The 19,638-nt window shown below is 43.9% G+C and overlaps 1 protein-coding gene across 2 annotated transcripts in view; it reads left to right on the top strand.

The window, feature by feature from the left end:
- The window catches only part of MOB3B (MOB kinase activator 3B), a 202,980-nt gene extending 183,571 nt beyond the window's left edge, over positions 1-19,409 (top strand). For both annotated transcript variants that reach the window (XM_023242374.2, XM_045043697.1), the window contains one exon: positions 14,304-19,409. In XM_023242374.2, coding sequence (XP_023098142.1) covers positions 14,304-14,464 — 161 coding nt within the window. In that variant the 3' untranslated portion in view covers positions 14,465-19,409. The remainder of the gene's footprint in view (positions 1-14,303) is intronic.
- Positions 19,410-19,638: the final 229 nt, after the last annotated feature.

The raw sequence follows: 19,638 nt of genomic DNA, 5'->3' as shown, positions 1-19,638 counted from the left end.
TTTCTCATATCTTGGAAGCCCAGAACTTCCAAACCTATGAAGTGAGCATCGGTGTGTGTGTGTGTGTGTGTGTGTGTGTGTGTGTGTGTGTGTGTGTTGGGTGGTGTGCACGGTTTGGATGAAGCAGATAAGAGAGTGGCCATTTGATTGACTTGGTGTCAGTTGCACACCATGCTGCTCTGTGCTCATCCCCGTTGCCGGTCTGCAGTGACTGTATTGCTGGAGGCACTGAGAGACACAGAGCACATCTGTTCCTTTGTCGTTGGCTTCACTTGACACGACCAGTGTCATCGCCAGTTGGCACTGAGATTGTTGACCCCGTCGCTGCCAGGCTCAGGGCCGCAAAGCAGCTGTTGTTATTGTATACATTCGCTCCAAACAGTGGAGCCTTCAGAAGCCCCGCCATGCACCATCTCTGCTCGGGGAAACTGGCAGAAAGTACCAGAGTCCTCACAGCACACACTCAAGGGATTTTATCTTATTAATCTTTGAAAAACATTGGCAAATGGACAGGAGTCAAATAAGATATTTGACCACATCCAACGTATGTTGGTTTTAATTTTATAGCCTGCTGATGGAAGAGGTAGATTTTTCATGAAGTTGGCACTCCTATCCATACCTAAATCCCACTTCTAATAGAAGGTTTCTATTGTGGTTTTCTCTTATTTGGAACTCTCTCCTTCTTTGACAGGGACAGCAGCCTTTGTGTGTGCTCTACCACAGAGGAATCTTGATAGGTACTCGCGCGTGTGGTTCTTTCCTCTGTCACTGGCATAAGATATTAGAGTTGTGAGAGCTTCTCAGTTACCCTTTATTTTGGTTTCTGTTGCTGCTGCAAGGGTGCTTGGCATTTTGTAGTAATAGATCATTCTAAATGGAAAAATTCTGGTGAACATTTGTTTCCAATATGAACGGCAATAATAGAGGGCATTTAATTAGCTGGACACAAGTGTGCACTTGGGTACACAGGCACACAGACACACACACAGACACACGCATTTTTTCTGAGAAAGCTTCAGATCTTTCAAAACCCCTTCCCTGTGGATTTTTTTCCATTTTGTTCCTGAAATTGCACATAAAAATCCTCTTCCTGGAAGCTTTTGAAATCCTTTTTCCAAAATTGATACCTATGGGGGTGTTTGTTATTGTTATTGTTTTGTTTTGTTTTTTTAAATTGTGGTAAAATACACATAGCATAAAACTTACCATCTGAACTGTTTTAAGTGTACAGTTTAGTAGCATCCAGTACACTCACATTGTTGTGCAATCCACACCACCATCCATCTTCAGAGCGCTTTTCATCTTGATACATGTGGGTTTTGTTTTGTGTTTTGTTTTGTTTTGTTTTGTTTTGTTTTCACATACGAGCCAGGAGTCTAGGCTGTGCAAATGAGGCCAGGAAAGGGAACAAAACAGCATGCAAAGAAAAAGCGTATCTGCTTCTATTTCTCTTTAACTGAGACCAAACAGCTACCCACCTTCAATACATAAGACAGTTTCCCTCCTGAGAGCAATGCAGTGTGGCCATGTAGGCACAGAATCGCCCCGATTGCTACAACGTCTAAAATTGCAGCTTCATACTAAAATATCAGCAGAACAAGTGAGGAAGGAGCCCTAACAAGTAAAACTTGCTTTCGCTCTCTGAAGCACATCCCCTTTAAGTAAAATCCATGTTGTTTTCATGGTTCATTAATTAGGAATCAGAGGCTAAGAAAAGAAAGGGGCTTGCCTCCTCCCAGACTCTGAAAGCTATACAAGTATGGTTCTAAGGGGCTGCAGGCACATGCAGAGTTTATTCTTGTTTTACATGTGTTTTCTTCCTGATGTACCATCACTGCCCGCCCTCAGCAGGAGCAATATTGGACTGTTTGTGGCCAGGTCAACTTTACAAGCTTGGCAGCCTGAGGATCCATTTATGATCCCATGGGCTTTAAAACTGTAGTCACACTGGCCATGGTATCCTCAGGGTACAGCGAACTTTCTCTGAAAAGGTCCAGACACTCCCATGTTTTAGCTTGTGGCCCCTAAATGGTCTGTGTCACTGCTGCTCGACTCCGCCTTTCAGGTGGGAAAGCAGCCAGAGACAATGCATAAACAAATGGGCATGACTGTGTCCCAGGACCACTTTATTGATGGACATTGAAACTTGAACTTCATAGCACGTGTGTCATGGAATATTCTTCTTGTTTTGTTTCCAATGATTTGAAAGTGTAAAAACTATCTTTAGTTTATGGGCCATACAAAACAGGTGTGGACTGGATCTGGCCTGTGGGCTGTGGTTTCCAGTTCTCTGATGTAAAGGAAAGATGTGATTCTGAGGCCCATTGACCCAAATGACAGATCTCGGGTCAAATTCTCGCTCTGCCAAGTATTAACCACGTAACCGTGGGCAAGTCACCAACCTCTGTAACTTTCAGCTTCTCTGTAGGGGAATCATAATGGCCACCCCATAGAGATGAGGGTCAGTGACAAAGTGGGCCACCAAGAGGGACACCAAGATTGGCCCCTAACCTAAACCTCTGAGGCTGCTGAGAACATGTTTCATTTCTGTAGTCTAATCCCGAGCAAGCAATCTTATTTTGTTAAAATGAAGATTCTGTTTGTTTCATGTCTATGTATTTCATTAACCTAACACTCTGTTCCTTCCAAAGGAATGGGACTGCTGAGAAGCTACTATCCTCCTAAATTATAGGCTCTCTGAGGAAGCAAATCTCTATGTGTTTTCATCAGACACACAATAGAGGTCTTATTAAGTGATGGCAGGCTCTGTCCTGTGGTGCAGTCAGCTCGGCTGAACAACTTCTATGAACTCTTTGTTTTCCTGGGGGAGGTAAATTCTTCCTCCAGGGACCCATGCCCTGAAAGTTCAGGGCACACCCAAAATGACAAGTCGTGTTTCTTCAGCGTTTCTTGAATGTCATTAAGAGTTGGGTCCATTAAGCTTCTCTAGGAATAAGAAAGTCTGTGCCTGCAGCTGCCTGGCCTAGACTGAGAACTGCTTCACCAGCCAGTGCCTCCCCTCCCCCACCCCCTCATGGAAAGGCCAAGTGACAGAAGCCAGAGAATTCCTTACCCTGCCCTCCCACATCCAGCCTTCAAAGAGCAGCAACCTGATAGGTGGCCACTGGGCCACTTTGAAACCTGCCACCTCCCTCTGGGGAGTGAGTGCACTCAACCACCCTTTGCTCGTCCCCAAACGAGGGGTCTGAGGAGCATGTGCCAGAAAGCAGTCCGGCTGTGCTGACACATGCAGGGTATGGGAGGGAGGGAGTCAGACACTTTAGAGCAGTGTGGAGCTCAAGGCTCCAGGCTGTGGAGGAGGGAGGCAGGCAGAGATGGGAAGGAGGAGGGAGGGGCGGCTGCCAGCCAGAGAGGCCAAGACTGTGCCTCGTTGGGTTATAGGTCGCATCACTTTGAGCAGGAATCCGGTTGGGTGCATGCACTTTAATGGTCAGGAGCTAATAGTGCACCAGCGGGAAGGATGGCATGGGGAGGACAGGGTAGCTCCACTGCAGAGTAGGTCGGAACATTACAATGCCTGGAGTGTCAGAACGGGCCCTGCAGGGCTTCGAGAGAAGGTCTTGATAAATGCGGTGATGGAACGTTGTGAATCACACTCTTGCTTTCATGATGCCTGGTAAGGCAGCCTGTCTCCATCTGGAGGGTGTCCATAACCCATCTCCTGTGGTTAAGTGAGAGAGTTTTCAAAAATGTGCAGCTCTGCCTTTATGAGAACCAGTGTAAATCAAGAGACTGAATATGTTTACATAAAGTGACTTATTTTTAATGCTTGCAGGATTGGGGAAAAGAAGAGCAGTTTGATTCTTGTATAATATGAATAAATATTCTCTGTGGGTGGCAGGTCTGTGTGTTTATCTATCCATACATATGTATACATGTACTTGGGGGCGTACACATATGCACACACATTCACACACACACAGACACACACACACACACCCCTCCGTTGGGGAACGCCCTCCGTGTCAGTAATGTGGGCTGCTGTTTAGGAACAGAATTAATCAAATAAATATTGTTCTTTCCTGTTTAGGGAGGTCTGGCCTGCCATGTTTCTATTTTTATTTCTTTTGGCTTATTTGCCACCCACATTCCTAAAAGAAAACAGAAAGAACGTTCTTAATTCCTGTGTGCTGGTTGGATCTCATGTATACTTTGAGCCGGGAGAAATCTTAATTCTGTAGTCTGGCTGCCCTGCCTGCCTTACAAGAATTCAGACTTTGGGCTGCTGACCGTGGGCTTCCCATGAATGATTCCACCAGCCACGTCCCTGTTCCCAAGACCAGTGCTGGCTGTGTGTGCCCGCTGACTCAGATAAATGCAGCTGAAGGAAGATCTATTCGGCACAAGGCCTTGGGACATGGTGGACTGGTTGGAAAGACAGGTTTTCAAGTTCCCACATTGTCTACCCTCACTAATAGCTGTGTTACTTTGACCAAGGTTCTTAACCTCAGTTCCCTCATCTGTAAAATGAGTATAACACCACTCCCTATAGAAGACGGCTGTAAGGACTGAATGAAATAACGAATGTCCAGCATTGAGCACAGCATCTGGCATAGAAAAAGTGCAGGAAGTGATAGGTTCTATTCTGTTAGGAACACAATAGACTTTTATTGATTCACAAAGGCTCTTAACACCGTTGCCCCAACTTGTCCACTCCATCTTTTGTGACCTGACACTACTTCATTCATTCATTCACTCATTCATTCATCAAGTTAGTTATAATGTATAAAGCCTTGTTCCAAAAATAATTTTAGGTGTCTGGTGTCAGTATCCCACTGGAATGCTTTCTCTCAGGTCCCGTTAAAGAGACACAACTATGTAAAAAAGATAGTTTTAAGAAAACATTTAAGCCCAATGCCTGATCCTTGCACAAAGCACCTGCTCTCTATTCCCTGGTCAGTTTGCCCTCCTGAACAGAAGCTCCCTGCCTACAGGACCCTGGAGAGAAACTGCATCCTACTGGCTTCAAAAGCCCTGAGGATGAAACAAGTCCCTGGAGCAGGAGAGGTCAGGGGGAGGGTGCCACAGAGATTCTGCAAGATGGGCTCAAGGGCTGTGGTCCTGAGACATAGCAGCTTCTCTGGGGCCTGAGGGCAGGTGGAAGCTGCCCCCCTCCCCACCGCCCCTTCCCCCCCACCCGCTAACCCTGTTGTTTCCACTGTCAACTCTCCAAGCTTTCCCACAGAGACTGGGCTGGAAAGTAGATGGGGCATTTTGTATTTGCTTGTTTGTTTTTCTTTCTGTCTTTTCTTGTTCTGGGGATTTCCCTGCAGCAGGCAGCCTCCTGGTTTTCCTGGGCTCCCCCTTGAAGAGAGACACTGCCCTCCAGAGCAGAATTGTTCTGTACCCCTGTCTGAGGGAGAGCTAGCTGCCAGGCTACATTCTTAGCAACCAGCTTTAGGGACACTGGGACCCTCCTTCTCTCTTTCCTTTCCCCGAGTCCTGGTCCCTTTCTCTGAATGCTCTGTGTCCCATGGAGGCAGCTTGTAACCCTCACAGACCTGTAAGCAGAGCACGAAAGGGTGAACAGGAGTGTTCTGGGCAGGAGAAGGGAATGGGCTCTCCAGGTAGAAGAAGAAAGCACACAAAGATACAGAAGCAGACAGAAGCAAGGTGTGTGCAAGGCTGGAGAGAAGAATGGGGCAGATCCTGAGATATCTGGATTTATCAGGTAGGAGATGGAGATGAGTGGAAGCAAGTTTTATGCCCCTGTGGATTTTCAAGGGCACCTTTCCAGCCAGCCGCGTTGATGATACCAGCAGGGATTAGAGCGCCTGCTTCTCTGGAATCATAAGGCAGCGTGGGATCGCAGGAAATTCTGAGTCCTTCAAACTGCATGATTAGGAGACAACAGCTGATGTTGATTCTTACCATGTAATGCCTTATCACCATACATACCACTTTCCTCTTCTGAATCCACAGCCCCTAGGGCCACACCTGCCCATTCCTGGAATTCTTACTCATAGTGTCCTGGTGCCCAAGAAACTTCACTGAGTCCTTGTCCCTTGACCTCAGCCTGACCCACACAGTTTAGCTGACTTTGGTTCTCACTCTCCTCGCCCCTGGGACTTGCTTTTGCTACCAGTGGGTTAGATCTCGAGATAAAGAAATAAATAATCTGCTTGACCTCTAGTGTAGCAACATGACCTGAGAGAAATGGGTGTTGGCAGGAGCCGAGGACCCTGGAGAGGCAGGTGGACTGCAGTGGTTCTGGTGAAATCTTGTCATAGACACCAGCAGTATAGTCGTTTGGAATGGAGGAAGGAAGGGGGCAAGACCCATGACAGAAAGAATTTTCAAAATGGTTAACATTTTCAAAGCACCCACTTTTAGGGGGAAAAACAGCCAATAACAAAAGAAACAAAATGGATAATGAGGATACAACTTGGAGGCTTTCAAGTGTCTAAAAAATGGAATTTGTAGGATGAAAGGCACCGCTGAAAGCTTTCTCTCTAACCTGGCCACCACCCCTAAAAGGCCCAACTCGCTGCTGGGAATGAAATTTCTCCCCGTTAGAGGGCTCTGGTGTCAGCCACACCCTCACCCTGGAGCCAGAAATGCTGCCCCTGTACTTCAGGCTGCAGTTCAAACTCACGTTCCCAAGTCTCTCAGAGGGGAGCCTGGGGGCTGATGAGAGGCCGGGGCTGGCTCTGCTCTTGGGGGAGCCTGTGAGGGGAGGGTGCGCCACTGCGGGGGGCTGAGGCCATGCTGCAGGTCCGTGGGCAAGGAGGCAATTTATAAAAAGATCACCACACCTGATTGCTTTTCCTGGTGGACTCACCGTTTTTCTTTGGTGTTTTTCAGCAACCATCACCTTAACATACTGTCTTTTAAATGTGTCAGATGACGCTCCACTCCTGGAGAAGGTGAGGGCGTGTGTGCACACACACTCTGTTGACTGAGAAGCAATTTACTGCCCTCTTAGGGCCAAATCTAACAGTAGGTTGTCTATTCAAACTACCCCATTTTAAGCCACTGGGTTTTTAATGGTGGCTGATGGAGGGAGGGTCCATTTATTTACATAAAGGTCATTTTCACAGTTTTCAGCCCTGTGTTCTCTCCTTAGCGTGCTGCCAGCCTTCTGCACCCACCTTCCTTTCATCTCTCTGTGCTCCCCTTCTTCCTCGGACACGTCTTGGTTTCCAATATTTCTTTCTCCTTCTCCTCTTATTTCTCAGAATTAGCAGAGTTGGTGAAGTGAAAACAGTAGACTTCAGAATGCTATTGTTTTGCCCTCGTATCCGAATATACTAGAAAACACTAGAAAAAACAAAGGCCCCACTGCTCTTCTTTTATTTCTCACGGTAGCGCAGTAATGGAGACAGTACGTTTGGTGTTTGTTGGCTTATTTTTGTTCTTGAGTCACACCAAACCCGGGTGCAAATCCTTATTCTTCCCCTCGCTTGCTCTGTGAACTTGAGCAAGTTACCTCCATTCTCTGAGCCTCTGTCTCCTCATCTGTATGTTAGAAAAAACAATGTGTACTCTACAGTTTTGAAAATAAGTCCATAAAATAAATATAAATGTCTCTACCAAAGTAGGTTCTCAACACATATTTCCCACCACCACTCGCTTTACAGGCCTGCAGACCTAATCATTGTTTTTCTTCATTGGATTTTAGTCCAATTAATACGTATTTTTTTCAGCACCTGATATGTGTCAGGCCTTCCTTGGGCACCAGGGTCCAAACAGACACAAGATATGGTTCATCTCCTCAGTGGCAACCCCGTGCAGGAACCAGGAAAGTAATAAACTATCACAGAACAATGTGAAGGGTGCTGTGGGCACTGAGGGAAACCAGAAGAGGAGCACCGAATACTTCTTAGGGACAGGGTGAGGGAGGAGGCGAGAGAAGGTGTCCCTGAAGAGGCCACCCTGATCAAGAGCCTTGAAGGATGTCGGAGTTGGGAGAAGGGTGTTGTGGAAGAAGAGGAACAAGGGAAAGCCTAGATTCAGGAAGAGTTGCTGTGAGTTCAAAAGGAGAGAAGGAGAGCTGAGGAGTGGCAGGGTGGCAGAGAGGTTGGGAGTCCAGATGAAAAAGAGCATTGAACACGAGGGTTGGGACTTACTAGCGTGAAAACCAGGGACAGCTGTTAGAGCGTAGGTTAGGGGAAGCCAATAACGTGGGAGGGACTTTACCTGAAGTGCACTGAGCTAACTCTAAGACATCCTCGTTTACACAGATTCCTTCTCTCAGATAAACACCAAGCACCCAGAGCCTGCAGCCAGGGGTGCTAACCCTGCTGCTAATAATCTGTGCCACCTCAGGCAAGTCTCCACTCCCACCATCTGGGTTTTCAGTCTCTGAAGTGAAGGTCTGAGACAATACCCAAGAGTCCTCCTGGCTTTAACACTAGGCTGTGATTCTGTGATCATGCCACCATTTTGTAGAGCTTGTTGGTGGTGTGTTTTTTGTTTGTTTGTTTTGTCTTGTTTTTTAGTGTTTACTTATTTTGAGAGGGAAACAGTGAGAAAGAGAGTGCTAGCCGGAGAGGGGCAAAGAGAAAAGGAGAGAGAACCTCAAGCAGACTCTGCAGTGCTATCAGTATAGAACCATATTCCAGGCTCCATATCACAAACCTTGAGACCATGACCTGAGCCGAAATCAAGTTAGATACTTAACCGACTGATTCACTCAGGCATCCCTTAGAGCTTGTTTTAGGTTTTCTAATGCTAACTTAGTAAAATCACTATGTGAACATGACTGACACCCAGTAGATGTGAATATTTTCCCTTTATGTGAAAAATCGCTAAAATGTGTGATGGTAAGTACGGTAAGCAAAGAGTCAGTTGGGCTCTGGTAGTCACAGCTGGGTCAGCAATTATTTGTGTGGCCTCAATTAACTTATTTCACTTCTCTTTGCAACCATGTACTCTCTGCCCTCCACTGCCCGTTCTAAACATGGCTACCCTGGGAGATAAGAGTAAGTTTTGACTTTTAGAGTTCATGCAAGTTTGTCCTACAGATATCAAACACTTGTTCCAATGGCCAGGAAAGATCTCTATTTCAGTTTAAAAGTGTTTAGAACAGAAGAGCTTGAATTTCTTATGCAGAAGATATGCTGATTTCATCCACCACCCCCATTCCACACAAAAACTAGCCAAAAGTCATTTTAACTTTATTTCTAAAAGCAAATATGATTTCAATTTGGAGGTTTGGTCCACTTCTATTTTTGTTGTTGTTTTAAATTATTGGAGCTTATTTTCTTAGGAAAAAATTACATGTGTATTAAAAATATCTAAAAATCCAGAAGATATGCAAAGGGCAAATATCAGAAATAGAAAACATGCATCATTTCCTTCACCCAGAGATAAGCTTACTCATCATGTTGGACTCCTATTTTGTTTATACTTTTCCCCAAAATAATTATATGAAACCATATATCAAAATATTTCTCATCATACATTAATATATAACAAAGTTTTAAGGGTCTTTTCAGACTCTGGCAAAAAATGAAATGATGAGTTCCAATGCTGGTAGAAAGTGACAGGTGTGTGCAAAGTGATGGGGAACCAAAGAAACCGAAGAAACTAAGGAATGCTTTCTGGGAGCTAACAGTTGAATCTTGAAGGATGTCAGTGTTTGCCAGGCACAGAAGAGCAGAAGGTATTTCTCAGATGGAAGAAAGAGCTAGAAAAACTACTAGAAACCTTGATAGATGGTGCCCTGTTGGAAATGGGAGGAGTTTGGGTTGCCTGGTGGGTGTGGTGTGTGACTGGGTGGGGGGTTCAACAGGAGGTGAACAGAGGGGGTGAGTCTGTTATAAACAGATTTGTTTGCCAAGCCATAGAGTATGGAATTTGTTCTGTTGACAGTGGGGAACCAGGGACTTGACAAAATCAAGTACTGCCTTACATTAAAGCAAATAATACTGAGTGAGCACAACCAAAACCCAGCTTTACTCTTTCCTCAAGGATGGATTTTTAAAAATCCAGGTGCTTAAAAACATCGTCCTATACAAGTCAAGTACAGTCTTCATGAAAATTTCTCAGGAAATTCTCATCATCTCTGCAGAAGCTTTTAAAGTACCTTTTGGAGTTCTTTAGTGGTCTGCCTTAATACACATTGCATATAGATGACTCCTACAATGACAAATTCATTCCTAAAGAACAGTGTGGGCAAATGTTGTTTAGGCCGCTCTCTGTGATAGCAGGAATGTGTTTGGTTCTGCTAGATGACTTCAGGAGGGTTTTGATGGTGATGAAAGCTATGGAACCCAATATTTGGCTGGTTTTGGTTAGGGGGTGTTTTCCAGCAAGAACCAGTTGTTTCTTAACCAGCTCATTTGCTCCACCTAGTGGGGAAGTGCTAGAATACAGCTTTGAAGGGTGGATCTAACTGAGAGATGTTCTTCCTCAGGGACGGATCTGGAAATTCCTGGTCTGTTATTTCAACCATTCTTTCCCTATAAAAATGTTAGGAGACATCCCCATAAACAGTTTTTCTCCTTCATTTTGTGGTCAAGAAAGCATTTGCAGTAAGGAAAGTCCTGGCTTTTCACAGACTAATGGCTTTAGATAAGTCCCATATCCTCTATCAAAGTGTCCCCGTGTGCGTGTGTGTATGTGTGTGTGTGTAATTCTTCCATATTTCTAGTGTGTATGGCATTTTAGTGGCATAATTGTTTTTTATTATTTAGCCAGTGCGCCTGTAATTGGCATCAGTCCAGGTAATGAAAAAAATATCTTTGACATTTTGAAAATCCAAGAATGACTGCAACCATTTGCAATTAATATCTATCAATTAGTATATGTCAGTATCATCTGAATGCATCTTCATAAGGAATTCTCAGATGCTTTAAACCACAAATCACATGGTGTAGTGCAAAGAGCTGGCCTTTCCACTCAGATAGACCTGAGTTTAAGTCCTACCCCTGCCACTTTCTGTGTGACTTTGAGAAGTTACTGTCTGTCTCTGAGCCTGTGTCAATGAGCATGGCAAATCTTATTTCACAGGGCTAGTGTAAGAGTTACGGGATGTAATGACTGCAGGGTCAGTAGGACGAGGGGATTGCTGACCTTTGTTTGATGGAAGGCTCTGCGCTTACTTGTTCGGCTTGAGTGAATCACTTCTGCTTGGAGGACTGGATTCCTCATCTGTCAAATGGGCCAGAGTTCCTTCTCTTAGAGTTTTACAGATGCAATGACCTAACACCTCCTCCATCCCCACCAAGCATCTGGCACCTCATAGGTGCTTAACAAATGCTAGTTCCTTTCTTTCCAAAAGTATTAACCCACTGCAGATAACTGCAGAATTAGTTATAAGGCCAAATTGTGTTCATCCCATGATCTCTCCCCCGCCACCTGTCTCTCTTGCTAGCTCAGATACTCACACAGGTGCACACTGTGCATTCACACCTTATTTTTTCCATCTTTGTCATCAGAAGTTAACCAAAAGTCCAAGAACTTTTGGAGGCTTAACAAAGGAGCAGCAAATTCATTTTAAGATTGTTGTCATTTATTACCATTCCTCACACCAAGTACATGAGTCCTTATTTGAGCAGTTGTGCATTTTTCTGTGTCCCCACCCCACTGTCCCATCCTGGCCTGGCCCCTCTGCTCCAGCCACGGTACCACCAGACCATAGAGGTCATCACCTCGGCCACTCTTCCCACCCCCCTTCAGATCTCCAGCCCCTTCTCCCTGCCTCACTCATCAGACTCCTTTAAATTGTGAGGTCCACCCACTGCACCTGGGTGGCTCAGTCGGTCAAGTGTCCGACTTTGGCTCAGGTCATGATCTCGCAGTTTGTGGGTTCGAGCCCTGTGTCAGGCTCTGTGCTGACAGCTCGGAGCCTGGAGCCTGCTTCGGATTCTGTGTCTCCCTCTCTCTCTGCCCCTCCCCCACTCACGCTCTGTCTCTCAAAAATAAATAAACATTAAAATAAATAAATAAATTTGAGGGCCCACCTAAATGGGTATATTATCAGAGAAGTTTCTTCAAGCCTCTTCTTGCCCTGACAGGAAGTGATTGTTGCTATATGTGTATTTCTGAAGAGAAGGGGATTAATGTATATTGAGTCTGGTCATATCTTAATACTTTTACCCTTCCCAGTCACCTTGTCAGGTAGGTATCACTGTTCCATTTTATAGCTGAGGAGACTGAGGGCCCATCCATTACTTCATTAAACAAATACGTATTGAATATCAGTTGCCACCACAGGGAATAGAGCAGCCCCTTCCTTTGTGGATCTTCCAGGATCTGACAGGGGATGAATCCAAGAGGCAGGAGGGAAGTAAATGATAGACTATTCCAGTTGTGAAGAAGGGTGCCATGAAAGGCAGAGAAGGGGGAAATGCCCTATCTCAGAGCTTAGGGAGGGTGTCCCTAAAGAAAAGGTATTTCTGCTAAGACCTAAAGACTCAGGGAGATCACACAGGTAGATAGTAAGGACAGAAGTGAGCTCTAATGTGGGTGGAATTTGGTGCCACCTTGCCTCATGGCATTTCCTCCTCTAAATATTTGCATTCATGTCATTGTATTTTAGCTTGTGATCTATATTTCTTTCTCTCTGAAAGATCATAGCTCCTTGCGAACAACAACCTCATCTCCCAGGCACGTGGTACATAACACAAGTCATGAGCATAAGGAGTTGGTCATTTAGTGTTTTAATACATGTATCTGTATGTGATTGCTTGTCTTTAATAATATTACAAGGATGCAAAAGTACCTAGAATATGCCATGTATATCCTGTCATTTCTTTAACCAACACATTGGTGTGGTTTTCTAATAGAATCTCTAAGCCCCTGGGCACTCCTGGTCCCAAACTCCTTTTACTCAGATGTTTTCTGTTTTATAAGCTGGGGTGATCCGGGGTCAGCACGTGAGAGAGGTAGCAGCTGGCATCAGCTGTGCAATAGGTGAAACTTCAAAGCAGCTCATTCATTTACATAAAGTGGTATAAAATGTGTCCTCCCAAATGCTGCAGGGCGTAAGGTTCATTACCAGCCTGTCCAGGCCATTCTTGGAGATGAAAGTGAAGTGACTGCCCTGTGCCAGGCACGGTGTTAGGGCAGGGGATACAAGATGAATGGGCGTTGGTGATTCCATGAATGTTTCTTTTCTTGACACACAGTGGCTCACAGTGGAGTAGGGCCCACAGAATGCCCATAGCGCATGCATACACACTGATGTGCAGACCAGCTCATTGCATGCAAGACTCCAGGCTGGCACAGGTGAAGGAGTGGTTAACGCCACAGAGGCTGGGGCAGAAGTCTCAGAAGGTCTCCCAGGCATCTTGAAACTCATCATGCCTGAGTTGGGAAAATGAGTGGCCATTAGCGAGGTAAAGAGGGCAGGCTGTGGTAGGAGCAGGGCACAGGCAAGGGTCTCCCCGATGCAGAGGCGAGATGCAGCGGCCCGGAGACAGAGAGCAGATGGCACATTAGGGATGTGCAAATGCTCACAAGAACCAGCAGGTGATGGAGATGAGTGAAAGGTCAGGTGGTTGCATGTCAGACACATTGGTATATTCTTCATGCCCATTAAAAAAAAATCCTTCCTCCCACTATTCTTCCTTCACTTATACCCTCTTATGCTATCCTTCATTTTCCCATCTTTGACTGAAACTTAGGTAAAAAGAAATTGTTCTCTCCTATTAGAAAAGTAGCAGCCTAAATCCAATGATCAAATCAATCAGGAATGATACTTGGCTCCTCCTGGGGAGACAACTGGGAGTGGTGGGGACTGGGGCCAACTGGAGACCATATTCTCCATCTGAGGAGGACAGCCCTTCTTCAACCTGAACTGTCCAGTGGCTCCAGATATTGCAGTTTAAAAAAAAAAGTGAGCTACCTAGAGTTTTGGCAAGTTAGCCAATTTATATATATATATATATATATATATATATATATATATATATATATATATATATATACTTTGATTAAAACAAGGACAGGGGCGCCTGGATGGGTCACTCAGTTGAGCTCAGGTCATGATCTCACAGCTCATGACTTTGGGCCCCGCGTCAGGCTCTGTGCTGACAGCCCAGAGCCTGGAGCCTGCTTCGGATTCTGTGTCTCCCTCTCTCTCTGCCCCTAACCCACTTGCATTCTGTCTTTCTCTCAAAAATAAATAAACATTAAAAAAAAAAAAAGACAAAAAACAAAACCCAAACCTGCAGACCAAATGGAACACATTCACATGCTGAGCCTTGTCCATGGCTATGTTTGCAATTTCTTGTTTAAAGACTCCAGAGATTGTGAGGGCTTTCTTTTTAGAATCCTTCAACATGTCACTGCTTCTAGTCACTCCTAACCATCCTTCTCTCCCTGCTTTCCAGAAAGAGATGACGAGCAGGATGTGTCACTAACGCCCCATCTCCCCTTTGGAAGACTGAGGAAAGCTCTTCCCTCCTGGAGCCCTGCACCAGCAGGAGGGAGACCTCCCCTGGCCGAACAGGCACCTGCTTCCAGGAGCAGGCAAGGTGGAGACGAGCAGTGATTCCTGAGAGACGTTCCCCACTCACCCCGTGTGCTCTTAACCCTCTGAGTGCTGCTAGCCACGACCCGTGGACCTGTCTGACTACAGTGCGCAGGAAGGACTGCCCCCTCTCCCTTCTGGCTCTCAAGTGCCCCGAGGAAGCCTCTGCACTTACGTGCACGTCACAGTCTGCCTGTGACCTGCCGCCTAAGCTTTACTGGAATTCAGGTTTTGAGACTGAGACACTTACTTGTACTTCCCCACTCCTGTCTTGTCAACTGGCCGACTTTTCTGTACCGTGTCTTCTAAATCCCGGGTGAATTTTGGAACTCTGGATGAGCAGCAAGTTTGTCTATAACAAGTCTTCCTTTCAGGTCTTTGAAAGCTTCCACCCTGATCTGATTCTGTGGTTTAACTTCATGCAGGACCACGGAGCCTTGAAGACGTCTGAGACCCCCACCCTTCAGCTTCAGCGAGAATTCCCTACTCGGCAGTTTTATCAGGGACCACCCATGACCCCAGACAAACCTTAACTATGGGGAAGAGTCTGGCTGTTAGGATAAAGCTGACAGGTTACCAGTTAACTCTGAATAGAATGTGTTTTTTTATAGCCACACCATTCCTTGTCTCTTCTATTCAAAATTTTTTCCTGTTTCCAAGAAGAGAGGAATAAAAGGAAGTTATAAATGACCAAGAATGATCAGCAAAAGCTCTGAGCCAGATTAGTGCAGTGTTTGTTTTTGAGCAAAGGGTAGGGAGTTCTGGCTGTCTCTACATAATACTGAAGTTTCAGTGGAAAAAAACAAAACAAAATAAAACAAGTGCCATTGGCTATTTGGTACACATAGCTCAAACACCCAGCTCATTGGTTTGTCGCCTTCCCTGCTGGCCCTCTGAGCTCCTACATCCAGCCCGTGTTTTCTTTCTCTTCCTCTGCAGTCCCCCTCCTCGGCCGTATTATATTATGGCAAGAATTAATTTCTGCCCCTATGATTGTGCCACAGTTGCCAAGGCAACAGTGTAACTGGAGCTAACTTCCTTCTTCCATTCCTTCCCAGTTTTCCTATTCCAGTAAACAGAATAACGCATTCTGTGCTACGTCCTGCCTTTTGAAACCCAAGTGAGTCTTAGCTGAAGAAATGTTGCCTTCTCTGCTCCATTCATGAAACTGGTGGTAGTCCTGAGAGCCTGTGATTGGAGGGTGATAATAATCCGGCAATCATTGGAATCTAACAAAATAGCAGTTGGTGGAGGGAAGTAGATAAGAATGTATTAGTATATTTTAATGTAACACCAATTAAAGAATAACTAAAAAACTCTGATTTCGTTTCATTGGATGTAATGTGTTAAAGCCGTTTGTGGCTGCCACAGGAGCCTAGAGAGCATGAAATCTTTCTTTGTCCAGAGAAAGGGCTGACTGTCTGGACCCTGTGGCATTCTGCCCTCACCCAGCAAACTGACCTTTGCTTCCGATCTTGTCAGAGTTATCTCATGGAATCCAAATGCTGCTACCTCTTTCCATATTGTTGTGCTCTGGTCAACAACAAACAGACCCCCTCCCCTTTTTTTGGCTTCCTAAGTAATTCTGAGAGGACAAGATCGGCAAAGATTCTTCTGGGCATCATTTTTGGCTGAAAGAATATGACTGTCCTAAGGATCCAGAGAACAGAGAAATAAGAACCCCCATTCCCAACCTATGCAATACACTGTAAAGTACTTCATGGGAATGTTCTGGCAGAGAGACAAGAGAAATGACAGCGAAGCCCACGCCCTAGGAGGAACCCCGAAGGTCTGCCATCATGGAAAACCACAGGATTTTTGCATTAAGAAGTTGACTATGTTCCTGCATTTCACCAACGCCTAATCAAACAGGATACTAGACTCTGAAGACATTTATTATTAATTCTTTTTAAGGCTACTTCCTATTAACTGTGTGTGCGTATGAAATTTCCATTCCATTTTTAAAAAGTATTTTTTAAACTTCTTGGCACAATTTCCTCCTGGTTATGTTTCTAATTGCATTAATCAACTCCTCTAGGATAAGTTCTGGCAAACCACTCCTATTTTTTAATTACTGAGTATTCCTTACTCCTGCAGAACTTTGGCCAATTCTAAAGAAAATGATCACAAGCAGTTTTTATCTCTTTGACCTGACTACATCCTAAGTACATCTTATTGCAACCAGGGGATCTGAGCCTCACATTCTGCTTCTGCCTCCTAACTTGATGGGCTCTCTTTCATTTCACACCATTCTTTTTCAGTTGGATACATGTATCCACTACCTTTTTTTATTTTGAGAAATTTTAAAGTGGAAATTTCAAAGAGTCAAGATTACAGTGAATATCCACACCCCCCCTTCATGTATGTGCATCAGTTGTTAACATTATTTAATTATTGACACTTTCCATACATTTTCTTTCTTTCTCTGTAAATACACATTCTGATTGCCGAACCATTTCAAAATATGTTGCAGACATCATAAAACTTTAAATGCTTTATCATTTGTCCCCAAAATGTTTATAGCTTCTTTTGTTTATTTATCCAGGATCCACTTACAAATCACATGTGGCATTTGTTGTCGTTCTCTTTCGTTAGTGGGTTAGAGTTCTTGTCTTACGTGTGTGTGTGTGTGTGTGTGTGTGTGTGTGTGTGTGTGTGGTGGTGGTTGTGGTGTGTGTGTGTGTCATGACACTGACATTTTTTTGTAGAATGTTCCACAATCTGGAATTTTTTTTCTGCTTATTTCCTCTTATTAGACTCAGTTAAACATTTTTTATTTTAGCAAGAACATTACACAAGTGATGTTTTGTTCCTGTTGCATTTATCAGGAAGCATATGACCAGTTGTCTCTTCGTGATATTAAACTTGACCAGTGGGTTCAGGTGTTGTCTGCCTGATCCATTCATTATAAAGGTACTTAATCCATTAAGAAGCTCTGAAATTCAACACGCACCCATTTTATGGTTTGAGACTGGGCAAATGTGCCTTCCTTTCTTAATTTTCTCAAAGAGGTCCACGATCTCCAAAAATTATAACCCTTGTAGTTCAATGATACAGCAATGACAAAGGATTCATAACTTCCCCCTTAACAGAGGGAAGGGGAAGTAATAAGGACACTAGATTGGTATGCTGGCTAATGAGAATCTGTATGGTCCCTGTAGCCAGAGTTGAAATATATAACTTTTTTTTTTTTTTTGCTCCCATCCTCGATGACTTCCCATTCAGACCCATGGTTTATTTTAGAGAGTGTGTGTTCTCATTAAAGGTGATTTCTCTCAAGGGTGAAAAAATTGTGAGGAGTGTTTTAGGGGTGGGGGAGAAATCTTAGATATTACAGTGGGTTGTGGCCCTTCAAAGGGCCATAGTACATAAACAGATATAAAGCGTATATATGGTATTAAACTTTCATGGGCATGATTAAGAATAAACTGTCTTAAAAGGCTCCTTAAGAGGATGATAATGAAAAAAAATACGTGAAGAAATACTCATCTAGAGTCATATCCTGCTTCTTAGGTTGTTAACTCTCTCTTGGAGTGTTTTCTCATTTCTGAGGGCTAGGATCAGTGGAAGCAACTTCAAGAGATTTCTTCATCCATCCCTTCTACCCTCCCAAATGCTGTCAGTTACCTTCCTGGTGAAAACCTCATTCTCCTCTCGAAGACCTTCAAGCATAGACGTTCTACATCCTTTGGTGTGTCTCCACTGAACACTTCACAACACCTGAAATCCTTCCATCTGACCTGAACCAAACTATTATCTTTGGGTTTCAGCACACCTTTCCTAGTGTCTCACATTAAGGAAAACACAAAGATTAGGATAAGAAGAAGCATAAGCAATGAGAGCCTTATTTGCATATCCACGAAGTATTTGAAGACTGTTACCGATGGCCTTCAGCTTCCTTTCCTTTCAGCTCTCTCAGGGGCAGAATTCTCACGGAAACCCTGGTGCCCAGTTGCTAACATTTCTGCACCTCAACTTGAACCCTTCCCCAAGCTTTCCATGTCACTGTGCATTATGGATATAGCCAGCAGTGAACGTGTAAGAAATTACCACATGCTTTCTCCAAATTCTATTGTCTCTTTGCTAAGTCCTGACTTGCTTGTTAATCCATTTGTGAGCATATCTCCATTATAGTCAACCATTTTGGTTTATCTTCCTGAGTTTCCTTCCTTTCTACCTTTGATATTCCTCAGCAGATGACAGTTTTGTTTTAACCGCTTCTTTAATTGGCAAAGCACTGAGACTTGGATGGAGGTCCTCTTGTATTTTTGTGGTGAATTAGGCCAAGTCATCATCTGGTCGTTGATGGAAGCACATCATTCCCTGTGATCTCTGACCTTCCATCACTCCTGTATCCCACGGGTATCACACTGTGAGTGAAAGAAATATTATGGGACAAGAACAGCCATATCTTCGAGGAATATGTACAAAGGCAAAATCATGAAAAGGAGTCAGTCATGACACCTGGATACACCAGGTGTTGTTGTTTGTGCTTGGAGCATTTTGGTCCATGATAAAATCGGTGATTCTCTCCTAGAATTAGCCAAAGTGTTTTGGAAATAGAAAACCCGCTTTAAAAAATATTTCAACAACAACAAAAACTTATAACAGGTTATTTCCCTCTGGGCAGTTATTAATTCTGGGTGAGAAGTTTCTGATGACTAAATAAGGATTTTTATAACTTTTAGAGAGAAGAGTCCATTTCTAATCTGAAAGTTAAGCTATTTTACTAGCTTTTAGTGTTCTAATGTCAAGGTTTTCCAGTATCTTTTCTAATTGTGTCAGAAAAAAAAATGTTTACTATATTTTAGTTCCATTTGAGATTAAATTAAGGGTTTGACTCTAAGAACAAACTAACACAATTATATCAATTAGGAAAGCAAGAGGAAATGAAAGGGTATTTATGGAATCAGTTCATGTGAGCTTAAGAACTCAAATGTCACAAATAAAAGACATGTAACCATCATCTAGTCTGTCTTTTTTGTGTGTGCTTAATTAATTTCTTTCACCAAAAATGTTTTTCATTTTGCAGCGATCCTGGAACAGGTAAATGAAATGGAACCTTAACTCTACAAGAAGTAATTCAAAGTGTATTTATTTTAGAACACACATACATGTATTTGTATTTTAGCAGAAGTTCCTTTATACTCTTCAGATTTTCCCAGGAGGGTATGTCATGCATATGGTTTAGATTA

Source organism: Felis catus, chromosome D4, assembly GCF_018350175.1.
Source record: "Felis catus isolate Fca126 chromosome D4, F.catus_Fca126_mat1.0, whole genome shotgun sequence".
Taxonomy (NCBI): Eukaryota; Metazoa; Chordata; class Mammalia; order Carnivora; family Felidae; genus Felis; species Felis catus.
Note: the sequence above shows the minus strand (reverse complement) of the source record. Positions and strands in the feature narration are given on the sequence as shown.